This window comes from Vidua macroura, chromosome Z, assembly GCF_024509145.1.
Source record: "Vidua macroura isolate BioBank_ID:100142 chromosome Z, ASM2450914v1, whole genome shotgun sequence".
NCBI lineage: Eukaryota > Metazoa > Chordata > Aves > Passeriformes > Viduidae > Vidua > Vidua macroura.
In genome coordinates this window covers 50,082,558-50,097,206 of record NC_071611.1, presented here as the reverse complement: position 1 = coordinate 50,097,206, position 14,649 = coordinate 50,082,558, and the positions used below count along the sequence as shown (strand labels likewise).

The following is a 14,649-nucleotide window of genomic DNA, read 5'->3' as shown; positions in this document are numbered from 1 at the left end:
TATCTCACCAGACAAAAAAGTGGTTCTTTCAGCAGCTCTTGGTTCATCCACCAGACTTCAGAGAAGTGTTTAGGAGCCAAGAACACAATGAAATGCAAAATCCTGAAGCCCTGAAACTAAAGCACAGATGCATAGTTTCTGACTTACTCATTCAAGCCCACTCTTCACATTCCCACAGGAAAAATATTTCCTTATTTACAGGAAGAGATAAGGAAAGGGCCAGTGTGAGGTCTTGGTCACAGGGTGGCTGGTTTGCCCTACAAGGTAGAATGTGTCTATCTCCCTCCTCTGTTTTCAGGAAAGAAGAGTTCTGATTTAGAATATGGTAATCTCCATGTAGGTCCTCAGACATCCCCAAATTAGGGGTGTTATGCTTAATATTAGGTAGACACAACTCAGCTACTCTGAGAAGCAATTGTCCTGACTTGTCCTTAGATAAGCTGCACAAAGCCAACAGGTCTCTGATCCCTAACCCTGACCTGAAGGCTCTTACACAGGATATTCTCTCCTTTGTCACTCACAATCACTCCATTCTGCCTAATCTCCACTTGGAATTTTAAATTTTTTTCCACAACAATCAAATATTTAATGGGTTTCCTATGAAATGACAATGGAAGGAAAAAGGGATGACAGTGTATAAACAGAATACAACCATTGAACATTGAATCCACCTTGTCATGCAGCACTAAGTTGTTTCTCATATTACTTTAGTATATGAAAGGACTGGTCCTTACTTGATTTAAATCAATGTTCCATTTAATGCAAAAGATCCATACACATGTACACCAAATTAAAATTAAAAAGACATCTGTGGCAAATCAATATGCTAAATCTACCACAGCCCTCCTGATTCTCTGTTCAGTCTTTCAAACACAAAGACATCCCTCCCACAAATTTCATTCATAAACTAACTTTTTTGAAGACCTCTGGGTGTAGATAATTTGTGACAATACCACAATATAATTACAACCTTAGCATCAGCAGAAGCAAAACAAGAATAATCATGGGAGAGTTCCTATATTACTAGGATACTACTGTGTAACTGCTGAAGTCAGTCACTGGTTTACTAAAGAAATTGTTTATCCATAGCAATCTTTCACTCTGTCAGACTATAACAGCTTGTCCCAAGCATCAACAGGATTTATTTTTCCTTTAACAAAATACGTTCTAATCTCAAGATCATTGTGGAATTCCTTCACTGCTTGCATCTGCCATGGTTTAAGCCCAGCTGGCAACCAAGAACCACACAGCCACTCACTCACTCTTCTCCCTTCCCCAGTGGGAAGGAAAATCCGAAAGAAAAGTAAAACATATACATTTAAATAAGAATAGTTTAATAAAGTGACACAAAGTGTAGTACACAACGATAAACAACAACCACTGAAATAGTGATAAAGATGAATAAAACCCAAAAAAAAAAAAAAAAAAAAAGTGATGCAATATGCAATTGCTCATCTCCTACTGGCCAGTGACAGATCTGCACCTCCTGTACAACTCCCCCCAGTTTATATACTAGGCATGATGTTCTATGGTGTGGAATATCCCTTTGACCAGTTCAGGTCAGCTGTCTTGGCTGGGCTCCCTTCCAGCTTCTTGTGCACTTGCTCATTGGCAGAGCATAGGAAACAACAGTCCTAATGGCAACAGCCAAATCATTACTGTTTCATCTACACTATCCACCTGCTAAATCTAAAACACAGAACGCAATTAGGAAAAAAATGAACCCCATCCCAAAAAAATCAGGACAACATCAAATATTTCTGAGCTTATACATTTTCCATTTTTTTTTTCAAATATTCCTGTAATTGTGGAGATTGAATAACATAAAGGTAAATCACTTTGGTTCACTTTTAGAATTAGCAATCCATAAAGATTGCTAATCAAGAAGAAAAGCAAATCTGCCTGCTAAATACTTTGTAATTTTTGCTTATCTTATTGTTCAACTCAGCCTTCCTTTTCAACCACCAGTGACTTCCTATATTGTGATTACAGGAACCAGTTCAAAAGGTTGGTACTGCACTAGAGGAAGTCAGTGATACATAGAAACATGGCACTTTGTTAATGCATATTCAGGAACCAACCAAGCACTTCAAGCCACAGTGCTTATGTGGCACTTTCTTAGAAATGTCATTATCAGAGGCTCAGATTGATTCTGACTCTTACACTTACTGCCTATCGGCAGTCCTACTACAACCTGGCCCAAAGACCTGATAATCAGAGAAGTACATCGGACAGACCCTAGGAGAAAAATTTCAGCCTTACACTAACTGGAGTAGTCCTGAAGATGGGACATTTTGCTATCAAGTGAATTCAGTCTCCTTGAGAGCTTGTTTTCATGGGAGTGATGTCTAGGTATTAGAAAGATTAATTACTTGCTTGTAGAATAGTCTTGTTAAGGTTTAGGGCTTGTCATGCTTCAGTGATCACAGACCTAGTAGGAGGTTAGCAGAGCTGGGGGAGAATGATGCACCACTGAGAGTGGACACAAAGAATGCAGAATTTATAGGCCACAAGGCCATTTGGCAGAACTTCCAAGATAAGGAAGTAAAAAAGCCAACACTTCAACTGGGTAAAGGGTAATTCTGGCAAAGGAAAATAATGACTGTGGGCTCAAGAAACCCACTAACTCAAAGAAAAGAAAGACTGAGCAAGCAGACTAATTAGCAAAGTAAGCAAGGGAATCATTTAATCAAGAAGAGACAGAATACTAATTAATATCAGAATTATGTAACTTGTAACAAATGAACAGTAATGCCTTTGTTTGCTAAAATTTAGAAACAGTAAAAAGTTTTGACAGTCTGTGTGCTGGGTTTGTGGGTTTGCCACCCAGCACCCCCTTCTGTGCAGAACTGTAAATAAATCAAACACCTCAACTCTGTGCATGGATTAGCCTTTTGGATGAACAGGTGAAAGAATCCGTTCTGGGACAACAATCTTGGTGATCCAAATAGGAGCTATAAAGCCTTGCCTTGCCTGGATCACCTTGCTGCCGCCAGCAAAGGAGAATCAGATAAAACAGGATTTGCACCAGTTTGATTCTATCAAATCCTATCCAGCATTGAGGTGGTGGGCAACTCAAAGGTACTCCAGAGGTATTTGAACAAGGGCAAAAGTGGTGTGAATTTCTAGACTGGTGAGTATCAAATTTCATTTTGTTGTAACTGATCAGTGTGACCAGTCCTGGGCTGAGCAGTGAGATTGGCCATTGAAAACTTCAAGCTCTGCGTAAATTGGGTAAGTGACTGTGACTCTACACAACATAAACGATGTGTGAAAGAGGGGAGGTGTCCTCCTATCTTTGCTGACACAAGGTCAGAGCAGTGTATAAATAACAACAGCAGATCAGAACTGGGAAATAAATAAATAAATGCCTAGGCATTAAAATAGTTACACACAAAATTGTGTGATGGAAGATAGTGCTTCTCCTTTCTCTGACAAGAAGTCGGAGCAGAGAGTAAGAAATTATTTGTATTAGCGGTCTGGACCTAAGGATAAAGGAATTGGGCAATTGAGTATTGGCAAACTAGTCCACAGTTCTTCCCTGTAGCTCTTGGGCTTTTATTTTTAAAATCTTGAGTAAGCTGGGGAAGATCCAATGACTAAAGATAAAATGAATACATATTGTAAGCAGTGGTGGGCACCTTATAAATTGATAAAAATATATAATAATCTATTATAAAACAGATGTTTGTGGTTTTGTTTTGGAGTTGGTGTTTTGTTGCTGACTTGGTAAACGGGATCAGTTTTGGTTTACACTGATGCTTTTATGACATTGTATAGCAAGCCAGGTATTCAGAAAAAGTGTATGTTGGGAGGAGATATGCTGATGTCATGTAAAAAAGAGAAAAAAGCAAAGATCATGTGTTGCAGGGGGGATGAGGCAGAAGATGTATGAATGTTAGTTCCCTCCTTTTCACACCATATAACATAGGAGTGGGGATGGATGAAGAAAACATGGATCAAAATAAAGAGCATATAGGAAGTAAGGAGTTTAGTCCTGTTGCTGGCCAGACTCAGGAAAATAATCAACCAGCGACACAGGCAACTTTAAAACAGCAGCAGGGGTCTGCCAGGTTTTATACATGTCCTTTTTTATATTTCATATTTTTCAAATTGGAAGCGATCTGTAGGTTTGTATTAAGAGAATTCTGATGGAAAGTATCAGCTTTTGAAAACCATTAACCTAACAGTTAGGTTACCCTAATTGGGGTCATACTTAGGCTAGATTGATTACTATGTTACTGTGGAAAGAAAAGAGACTGGTATTACAAAGGTGAAAGAAATATGAAAAGCAGGGATCTTGAGGCCTGAAAGGCACCTACTTCCCTTGCACAAACACACACACACACTCTTTTGACCTGAATCAATGTGATATTTGTAGGCAGTAAGGGTCATTGAAAAGATGGAAACATTATGATGATGGAGAATTTTTTTACAATGAATGAGGGGATCAGGGGAACATATCAAGGAATCCGCAGGAGACCCTCTAGTTCCAGTAAAACCACAAGAAAAAAATATATTTTTATAAATAGCAGAGACACATATTCAGTAAAAACTATCTGTAAGGGCTGAGTAAAGTTACAGCACTGATTTTTGGGGCAGCTTTATGGCCATTCCTGCAACTCACAAAGGGGCCAACTGGAGACCTTAAACTGACTCATGAGTTTCTATATGCCAGAATGTCACTGTCCTTTGTAGGATGAGATTTATTATGCAAGTTAAATACTTGAGTCAGCAAGCTCTATATATCTCACAAGGTAAGGCACAGACGGCTTAAATCTGTTCACTAATGATCCAGATTTTAGAGGAACAAGAGAGTCAGAAGGAACAGGATTTAAGAGCAATAAACCAAATAACTGTGTACAAATACTTATTTGACTGGTTTGGATTTAAAAGATGCTTTCTTTTGCATTTCACTGGATGAGTTGAACCAGACTCTCTCAAACACCAGGTAAAAGAACCCACTTCAGGAAAACAGGAGGAGGCTTCAAGAGTTTTCTTACTCTAAAATGTAAGTAATTCCTCTTTTTTTAGGTAAAAGCATGCTTTCCTTAATGGATCTAAAAACTGAAGCTGATTCATCAAGTGATGGAGTAGAACACAGCTTCTCTGAACAGTGAACTATCAGAGATTTTGGAGAAAAAGGCATCTGTCTTAAGAGTTGTATATACTTTTTTGCCAACACAGTCATAGCAACATATGCTCCTAGTGAGTCAATACTTGTGTCAACAACAAGGTTATTTTGCTAACAAAATTTAAGCCATTGCCCAAACAAAACAATTTATCCTAAAAAGACATTTGTTCTTAAATCAATAAAATTACATCTTGCTTTGATTGCATATCTGTTAGCCAGGGATGTGATTATCTTTTACTGTCTTTGCCAAATTAAGCATAAAAGTAAAATTTTTCAAGCAGGACTGCCAATTCTAGTAAGAATGTAAGAAGATTAAATGCTCTTACTACATTCTAACCTGCTAATCTGCCAATATCCTCTGAATCACAAGATTGACTGATTTACTCATTTTTCAGTTAAATACAGCAGAAATTAGCAAAACCTTTGCAACTGTGTGAAACTGAAAGAAACAGTAAACCTTGGCAGGACCATAGTTGTTAGAAAGAGCAACTCCCACACAGTGAGTAATACCCAGCATGTTGTACAGATGAAATAAATTCAGAGATGTGAAAGAGAAGCATGTGAACAAGACAAGACAACCAAGAAACTTCAAGCTTACGGATCTGCAAAAAGGAAAGGAAAAATAGTGCTGACTGCTTCATCAGCATGACCATTATTATGGTTCAGAGAAGTTTACTGCTAATTTGCATGATAATGGCATTGTACATCAAAATCTCACGTTCAGATTGTCTTTTCCAAGGAAATAAAGTGAACTACCATATAATGAACTTTCTGTGGAAAATGGGTGGTTATTTTCCCCAGCAATGTCTCAGTGAAACAACTGGTTTCAGATTCCCTGTAGAGATTACCAAGGTCACACAGAAGAACATCCTAAGGATTATCTACGAGTTCCTTCAACAGATCTTCCAACTATTTAGCAAAAATCTTCCTGTTGGTGTTTGGAATACAAGCAAGATTGAGAACTTCCAAAATGGAATTCATCATCAAATTGAAGAACTGGAGACATGTTTGTCAGAAGAACAATCAAAAGAAAGAAACAGTTTTCAAACATGGATCCTAAAAAGCTCGACATATAGCATAAAAAAGTACTTTCAAAGAATCACCAATTTTCTAAAAGATAAGCAATACAGCCATTGTTCCTGGGAAGCAGTTCAAATGGAATTGAGAACATGTCATATAATTTTTGACAGTCTTTTGAAAAAAAATACGACATAAAGAGGTAAAATCTTCTATGTTTTGTTTCTTTTTAATAATACAATAATTTCCCCCATCTTGATATGTTTTTCATATCCACATTTTAATAATTTTCAAATTGACAGTTGGGGCTTGTTTTCAAAAAACATTCAGTGCTATAAGTTAAACATGCAGAGTACTCAAATGAAAGGGCATTTGATATCATTACTTGTGTAGAAGGTCTTTAAAAATACAAGTGGATATTGCTCCTGTATTGTCTCTTAGCACTATTTAAGAAAAAGTTTTGTGGTCTTTCCACATAAAATTACAGTTGTTTTACTACCTGAAAAATTTACATAAATTACTGCATAGATTTTATATTTGCAGTACTTCACTAACTCAGGAAAAAAGTACAAGATGCAGACATACATAAGAAAGACAGACCTTCCTGTAGTCTTATGCATTATGAAAATCTTATATTACAAAACAGATGAGAATTTAAGATGACCAAGACATCTTTAAATTCAAAAAATAATGAAAGGTAGTCTTCCCAAACAAGAAAAGTCAATTATCAGCTTTGATCTTTATTTTGCAAGTATAATTGTCTCCATAGCCTACGGAGATATAGTTATAGATATTAAATATACATATATGAAATATATAAACTATATACTTATATATATAGACAGATTTATATATAGCTTTCTATACAGAATATTGAATAACTACAGCATAGATTTTCAGGACATGTTGATTCACAACACTATGTAAAATATGTATGCATTCAATGTGCTTCAAGTTCATTAGCAGACAAAATTAATCTGAAAAGAACTACTATATGAACACGTATTAAAAAATTTCTTCCATTCCTCTTCCATCATTCTTTCCTTCATTCAGGCAAAATCAAGCAGTACTTCAAATTATCATCTTCATTAGTTTAACTGTTACTCAAGACACCTTGAATACCCTATCGTCTCTGTATCACTCCCTATACATTAGAAAACTGGATGACTTCTGACATGGATTTTTTCCACCTCGGATTTCATATATCTTCAAGCATATGCCATTTCTCATATATTTTTATGATAAATTGAATGTGTCAAATTTGAATGTAAGAAGGGTTGAAACATGTCCATGACTTCTGGAACTGGGGAAGAAAAAGGGATTATTTTGACAAAAAAATTAACGTACTGTTACCATTACCTGAGGACAGAATCTGAACATTTTGCTAAGAAGTTTGAGGGCTGGACTGTAAGTTGGGTTGCCTTCCTTTCCTTTATTCAAATGAAATATATAGCTAAAAATCCCTTCCCACTTTGGGGAGGGTGGGGGAGGGGGGGAAGGAAAACTGATTCTGCATGCAGCTATTGTAATGGATTGGTATAATTCCTTATTCCAGGAATGCAACAACAGGGTATTGACAACTGCCTAATTTTTGGCATCCAAATTAGACAGTGGGCTAGGGACATCAGGCCCACCCACTCCCCTATCACATGCTCCTGCTATACAGAGACAGGGAGGAAAGAATGGGCTTCAGACTCCTGAATATAATTCTGCTTTCAATCACTAACAGAAGAGCTCAGTTCTTAACTGGTTGTATGGGAAACGTAAGAGCAGTTTGGCACATAGATAATGCAACATTCCCAACTTCATTAGTCAGTCTCTGTTTTATTAATTTAAACACTTTGCAACTATGTTGACACTGAAGTGATGTTTGATGTCTGCAAAATATGTTCAGGTACACTTAATTCTGATTTTTTTCCCCTAATTTGCTGCTTTTAATGTGTGGTTACTGTGGGGAATTAACGTAAACTAATTTTGGATACCAAGCTCAAGGAAGTTGATGAACTGAAGGCCATGACCTTGAGGTTTCCCTATGCATAATGTATCAGGCAAGATTATGTAAGGTTGTATCAATGTACCTATATTTATATTTTACTTTCTTTGCACTGTTCTGCACTCAGATTCCAGTCTCTAAAAAGCCAAGAGTCAGCACAGGCTTCAGCAGGTATGACTGGTAACAACCTTACACAGCCTACTAGATTCTAACTGGATTCTATCAATTCTTCGTGGAATCACAGCACATTTTGGTTAGGTAACAACAGCACTCGACCTAAAAAGAGTCCATCCCTGGACAGTGTGGAAACATTCACTTCTTCCATCTGCTCTTCTGGAGAGGTACTTCCATGAACACAAAGCAGACATGCCTATTAACTCATGCATTCCTCACTGTCAATTGTGACTCACACTTCCAAAATGCAGGCTGGTTGGGTTTTTTTTGAAAGGGGGGAACAGAAACCTCATTAGATGATAATTTGGGGTATCCAGGTAAGCTTACCTAACTGATATCAGCAAAGCTTTTATAGGGAACACAGCTGTTTAAGAACTGCCTATGCTAGCTCACTGTAAAAAATCTGTGCTTTTACAAGTTACAGTTAACTGTATTGTACAGAAGAAAAAAGAAGTACCTGTAACCAATACTATGTTCACATTTCTCACCTGGAATTCAGTCTTAACCCTCCTTGAGGGAACAATAGGCAACTTTCTACTCCTGCAGTGGAATGAACTGCATTTTCTGAAACGGAATATGGCCTTCTAATATTTAAAGTCAAATAACTAAGTATTGACTTTTTTCTTTAAATGAGTACTTAAAAATTAAGTACCAAATGTTCTCATGAAAAATTCTAGACTACTGCTGTTACATATAACTCTTACAATTAAACTTTTTGTAACTTTCTATCACTGCTGTAACTGGAAACTAAAAGAAACAAAACCACATCTGTTTGTTCAAGTTTTTTTAGTGTATTGGCTTTGATATATCTGTGAATAGACACCACTTCAACGTCTATCTTAATCAAGCACTCTAATACCATGCCAGTGGGTACAAGAACAAAGGGGGCGTGGGGGGAGGGAGGGAGACACTAAAATGGGAAACTGAAAATAATAGTAATTCTTAGAATTAGTAACAATTTCAAAGCTACTTAAGATTTCTTTTAAGAAAAAAAAAAGACTAAATTTCAAGATCATCTTGATTTTTTCCTCATTAAAAGAAGAAAAAGTTAAAGCTCATATTCTGCAGGAAGCATCATCTGAACTGATCACTGCTAGCATTTGTACCGTATTGTACTGATCAATGAAAGGTTGGATTACTTTGAAATACAGACAGTGCGAGCTGGAAAAGATAAACTGCAATTCTGCCGAGATGAAGAGCTGAAGTAAGGAATGAATAACCAAAGGACAAGAATCAGCCTCCAGACACACCTTTCCAGTTTCAGCACACTAGAAGTGCCACCCAAGTCAAGGCCTGGTATCAGGGCTCATGAAGCTGCTTTAAACACCTGTTCAGCACCCTCTCCAGAGGGTGCATTCTTCTATCTGCTAGAATTTGCTTTAAAACTTCAGAGTGGCATAATTTGTTTCATTTTTCTATATCTGAATGGTAGTAAGTGCTAAATCACAAAGAAAAAAAAAAAAAAACAAAACTAACATTCGCTAGAGTGGAAAGAGAGTTATTTTTAAGACAGAAGTGGTCATCTATTACCAACCACCTGGATATACTGCATGCTATTATCCACAGAATTTACTAACGTCTTTCTAGAATAAAAACCTACACTTTTTGTCAGCATAAGGGTATGTTGAATCTTCAAAATAAAAAATAAAAAAACTTTTTTTTAAATTTGATTGTATTGGCATGGTAAGCAAATTCCCTCAATAGCAGATGCAGCACGTCTTAAATTAAAACTGATGACAGATTTCTTAGACCAAACAGTTCTTAGAAACTCTTGGCCAAAGAGCCCCTTGCTGTTAAAAATGTGTTCCCATGAAGATACTTGGCTTAGGCTAAGTCCCGTTTTATTTTTCCAGGGCAGATCAAACAACAGTGATGGTTCACAAGACCAGATGACGCAGTTTTACATTATTTCTTCCTTCCTTTCCCTCTTTCCAATCTCATATCCTTGTCTTGCTTTAATAGTTCTTGAACCTTTCCCTAAGCCCATCAGACAAACAAAAAAATTTCCAAAATACCCAAATAAAATCCATACTTTTGTTCAAAGGTAAAGATTTAAAATCAGAGAAAAACACCCACTGCATATGAGAACCAGCACCAAAGGGAAAGGGGAGTGTTGCAGCAAGATTGGGTAACAAGAACAGTGAGCAAAACCTCTTCTGCTTGTCTGGTCCAAATGCCTTTAAAAGAACCTCTCAGTTACACTGTGTATAACTGATCTTCAGCTATACTTGCAGTTCCTTTGTAAGTATTTCTCCTTTAATATACTAATATGCTAATTACCCATCACCAGAACACCTTAGTGGAATAGCACAGTGCAGTTTCTCTGGAAATAAATTTACTTCTACAGTACTTAGCTTAAAATTCCAGTTCTAGCTGACTCATTTTACATTTCTCTCTCCATCTTATCTGGACAGTTCTTGCCTAAGTACCTGGCTCAGAAGACATTCATCTATCTATCAAAGGTACTGAAGCATCTAATCCTGAGATAATAGCCTAAAACAGAAGAATGAAAATAGCATTGTGTTTTACCTAAGAAAATTCCACCTGAAATCTCAGTTTAGCTAACTAGTGACTATATATTACTCACTATATATTAGTGACTTTTACATTATCAAAGACTATATATTAAACAAAGACGAGTACCACATTTGTCCTATAACATTTTTAAACAACTGCTATTCCAAATGACTCTGTGATTCTTGTTCCCAGGGCACTAGGACCTCTCTGTTTCTCTCAGTTTCTGTTCTAAAACACAAGTACCTTCCTCAGGGGCCTAATGACTCCAAATACTTTGCTGGCAGTTAACAAAGAATATTTTTCAGGAGAGAAACACGAGCAAAGAAACTGATCTGGTCCAGTCCCAAAACTCACATCACTCACTAATGCGTTCTAAGCAGCATCAGCTACTACACCAACACACCAGCAAATTGCATAAAATCATCATTGCAAGAGGCTTGATGCCAAGCAACATCCTGCCATTCTGCACCCACCTTCTTTTCTCTTTAGCACTTTCTGGAATTCAGTATTGCTTGATTGTACTCTACCTTGTGCTCCTTTTCTTTCTACCCTACAGTCTGCTTTCAGATGTGCATATTGTCTGTTTAAAAAAACATCCGTTTTCTCCTTCTGGTGTTTTTTTGGGGTTTTTTGGGGTTTTTTTGTGTTCCAGGAATGCTCCTTTCTGTTCCCCATGGAGCAGGGAATCATAACCTGCTCACAGGTCACAATTACTGGTCCACTCAGAGATGTGTGCAAATCTTTAATAACCTGCTGTGCGGTGGAAAAGAGGGAAGCAGGCTCTCCTCTACCTACTGCAGTGCCACCAGCATATAAATTCTCCAGTTAGGTATGTCCAGAACATTGTTTCACAAGTATCTCCCATTAAATACAATTTATATCTGTGTGTAAAATGCAATTAAAAGGCTTGGAGAATAGAAGCAATCCTGATGCCTATTTAAGAAATTGTTGAGATTTAAGCAGGGGTGGGAAGGGTCCTCAAACACCTTTATCCTTTAGACAACCATACAGCTATTCAATCAGAATATTTTATTTGTGGAAGTTGTCCACAGCCAGTCCCAGAACAGGCTGATTTGACCATCAAATGGGAGCAAGAAGACTTCTACATCTTCAAATGCCAGCTAGCAGCAGTCTTGCCAGAAGACAGATGATCTGAAGGGTCAATCAGCTTCAAGCAGGACTCTCCAGGAGCCTTTGCCTGCGCTTGCACTGCAGTTCTCTTTTAAGCCAACAACGGGTACCTCTAGGGCGTGCGAGTCCTTGCGCCGGCAATTACTCATTTCTCCGGAACAAGCCCTGGGTCAGCCTCTGAGAGGCCAGCTGTCAGGTTGTCACACTGTGATTGCAAAGACTTGCAGGGATTTCAAATACCGTGTTCCACTAGGGAACAAGGAGTTTAACACAAACAATCTTTCCTTGAGCAACCTTGCAAACTAAAAGCAAATTCCAGCACGCTGAGCCTGTGTCTCCAGAACAGACCTGGAAGATAAGCTGCATGGCACGTTTCTTGAGACACTAACTTCGCCCACAGCATTAAAGAAAGTGCAGCAAAATTGCCATTTTAAAGAGGCTGTATCTCAGCGTTTGCCACGGAGAACAACAAGCTCCCAGCTGAGTCTCCCACCTGAGACGACAAGCTCCCGGCTGAGTCTAACACGGTTACAACAGGACCAGCACGCAGGGCTCGGACCTCGCCTCCCTGCGCCATAGCACGATGCGGAGAGGCGGCGGGAGCTCTGCGCCCAGCCCGGCCCGACCCAGCTCGTCTCTCCCGCGCTCGAGCACCCGCCGAGGGCAACAGGTCCAGAGAGCCCGCGGCTCCCGGGCAGCACCGAGCCGGCTCCTGAAGCTCTGGAGGGAGCACGCAGCGACCTACCTCTGAGAGATGGGATGGGGAAAAGGGAAACGAAAATATTAAATAAACAACCCCTCCCGCCCGGCCCCCCCCCCCCAAGAAAAAAAACAACAGAAAGAAAAAAAAAAAAGGGAAAGAGAAGCACTTGGGAAGGCGCACCTTCGTGCGGGCTGCAGCCCAGTCGCTGCTGCACGGAGCGAAGCGCGCTCACCAGCACCATCCCATTCTCCCAGGTAGCACCCACCACCTGACGTTCCGGCCGGGACCAAGGGCAGATCCCGCCCCGGCCCGCGTCCGCCGAAGGAGGAGCCGAGGGTGCCAGGGCAGTGCAGCTGCGGGGGAGCCGGAGCCCCTCCCCGCGGGGCGGGCACCAGCCAAGTCCCCGAGCACGGCAATCTCCGCGGGGTCGAAGGACCTGGGCAGGGCTGTCACCTCCGCTTGGACCGAGTGCAGCGTGGACCGGGCGAGCGGCTGCCGTGCCGCAAACGTGTCCCGCTCACGGCGGGAAGTTTGTAGGAGGCGGGACCAACCCCACCCTCATGTGCGCCACCCTGATCCATCACAACTGGCCCCGCCTTACCTCCCACCCCTCTGGGCGCCACCGCCCCTTCAGGTGTCTTCCTCGCCTGAGGGCCGGGAAAAGACCGCGACGGCCTGGCTTGGCTCTCACGCGTATAGTCGGCTCGGCTCGGCGCCCGTCCCGCCCCCCCGGCCGCCACCCCCGCCAGCCCCGGGTCCCCGCGCTCCGCGCAGCCCTGCCGCGGCGGAGGGCCCCCCCTGGCGGACATTGCGCCCCTGACTCTGCGCACCGTGTCCTGGGCCCCAGCACCCCGCGGCCCAGCACACACGGCTCAGGCCCCAGCACACACTGCCCGGCCCCAGCACACACGGCTCAGGCCCCAGCACAAACTGCCCGGCCCCAGCACACACTGCCCGGGCTCCAGCACACACTGCCCGGCCCCAGCACACACTGCCCGGGCTCCAGCACACACTGTCCGGCCCCAGCACACACTGCCCAGCCCCAGCACGCGCGGCCGGGCCCCAGCTCACACTGCCCCAGCACGCACGGCCCTGCCCGAGGGTCAGCCCGCGTCCCACGGAATCACAGCGCTGATCCTGAGCTGGGAGGGACCCACCAGCATCATCAAATCCAGTTCCCGGTCCTGCACAGGATGTCCCCAAGAGTCACAGCATGTACCTGAGAGCTTTGTCCAAGTGCTTCTGTCAGGCTTGGTGCTAGGGACCCTGTATTAGTACCCAACCACCCTCTAGATAAAGTACCTTCTCCTGATAGCCAGCCTAAACCTTCCCTGATGCAACTTCAGGCTGTTCCCTTGGGTCCTGTCACTGGTCACCTGATTCACAAACTTTGTGAATTTGTGATTTGTGACAACTGGTCACAAATTCTCATTCTAGAGAGATCAGTGCCTGCCCCTCCTCTTCTGCTCATGAGAAAGTTGTAACTGCAATGAGGTCTCCCCTCCATCTCCTCCAGGCTGAAAGACCAAGTGACCTCAGTTGCTCCTCATGTGGCTTCCCTTCAAGGCTCTTCACCATCTTTGTGATCCTCCTTTACACCCTCTTTAATGGCTTAATATGTTATGGCACCCAAAACTGCACACTGGACTCCAGATTAAGATGCCCCACTGCAGAGAAGAGCAGGTCAATTACTCGCCCAGCTTCTGGGAAGAGGCCTAAAACCTAAGTTAGGTTTTGGGGGAAAACCTTACTTAGTTTAGGCAACAAATGTGAGACTTTGACCAACCATGGAACCTGTAGCAATAGCAGTAAAAACCTTGGCCCCATGACCCTCTTTCACAGAGTTCCTCACAGACACAGTGCTCTGGAGGAGTTTGCCCAGCAGTATCCCAGCTGATGTTGTAATCATCAGCATAGACCACAGACCACAGTCCCTTATCTCAGGGTTGCCCAATAGAATAAGTAACAGTATTCATGTTA

At 41.2% G+C, this 14,649-nt stretch overlaps 1 protein-coding gene across 1 annotated transcript; it reads right to left on the bottom strand.

The window, feature by feature from the left end:
- Positions 1 to 11,849: 11,849 nt before the first annotated feature.
- On the bottom strand, positions 11,850 to 13,478 carry LOC128822312 (collagen alpha-2(I) chain-like). Its single transcript, XM_054004005.1, has 3 exons — positions 13,271 to 13,478; positions 12,850 to 13,185; positions 11,850 to 12,713 (listed from the first exon to the last, which is right to left on the bottom strand). The coding sequence occupies exons 1-3, from the start codon at positions 13,476 to 13,478 to the stop codon at positions 12,397 to 12,399; spliced, it is 861 nt and encodes a 286-aa protein (XP_053859980.1). The 3' UTR covers positions 11,850 to 12,396.
- Positions 13,479 to 14,649: the final 1,171 nt, after the last annotated feature.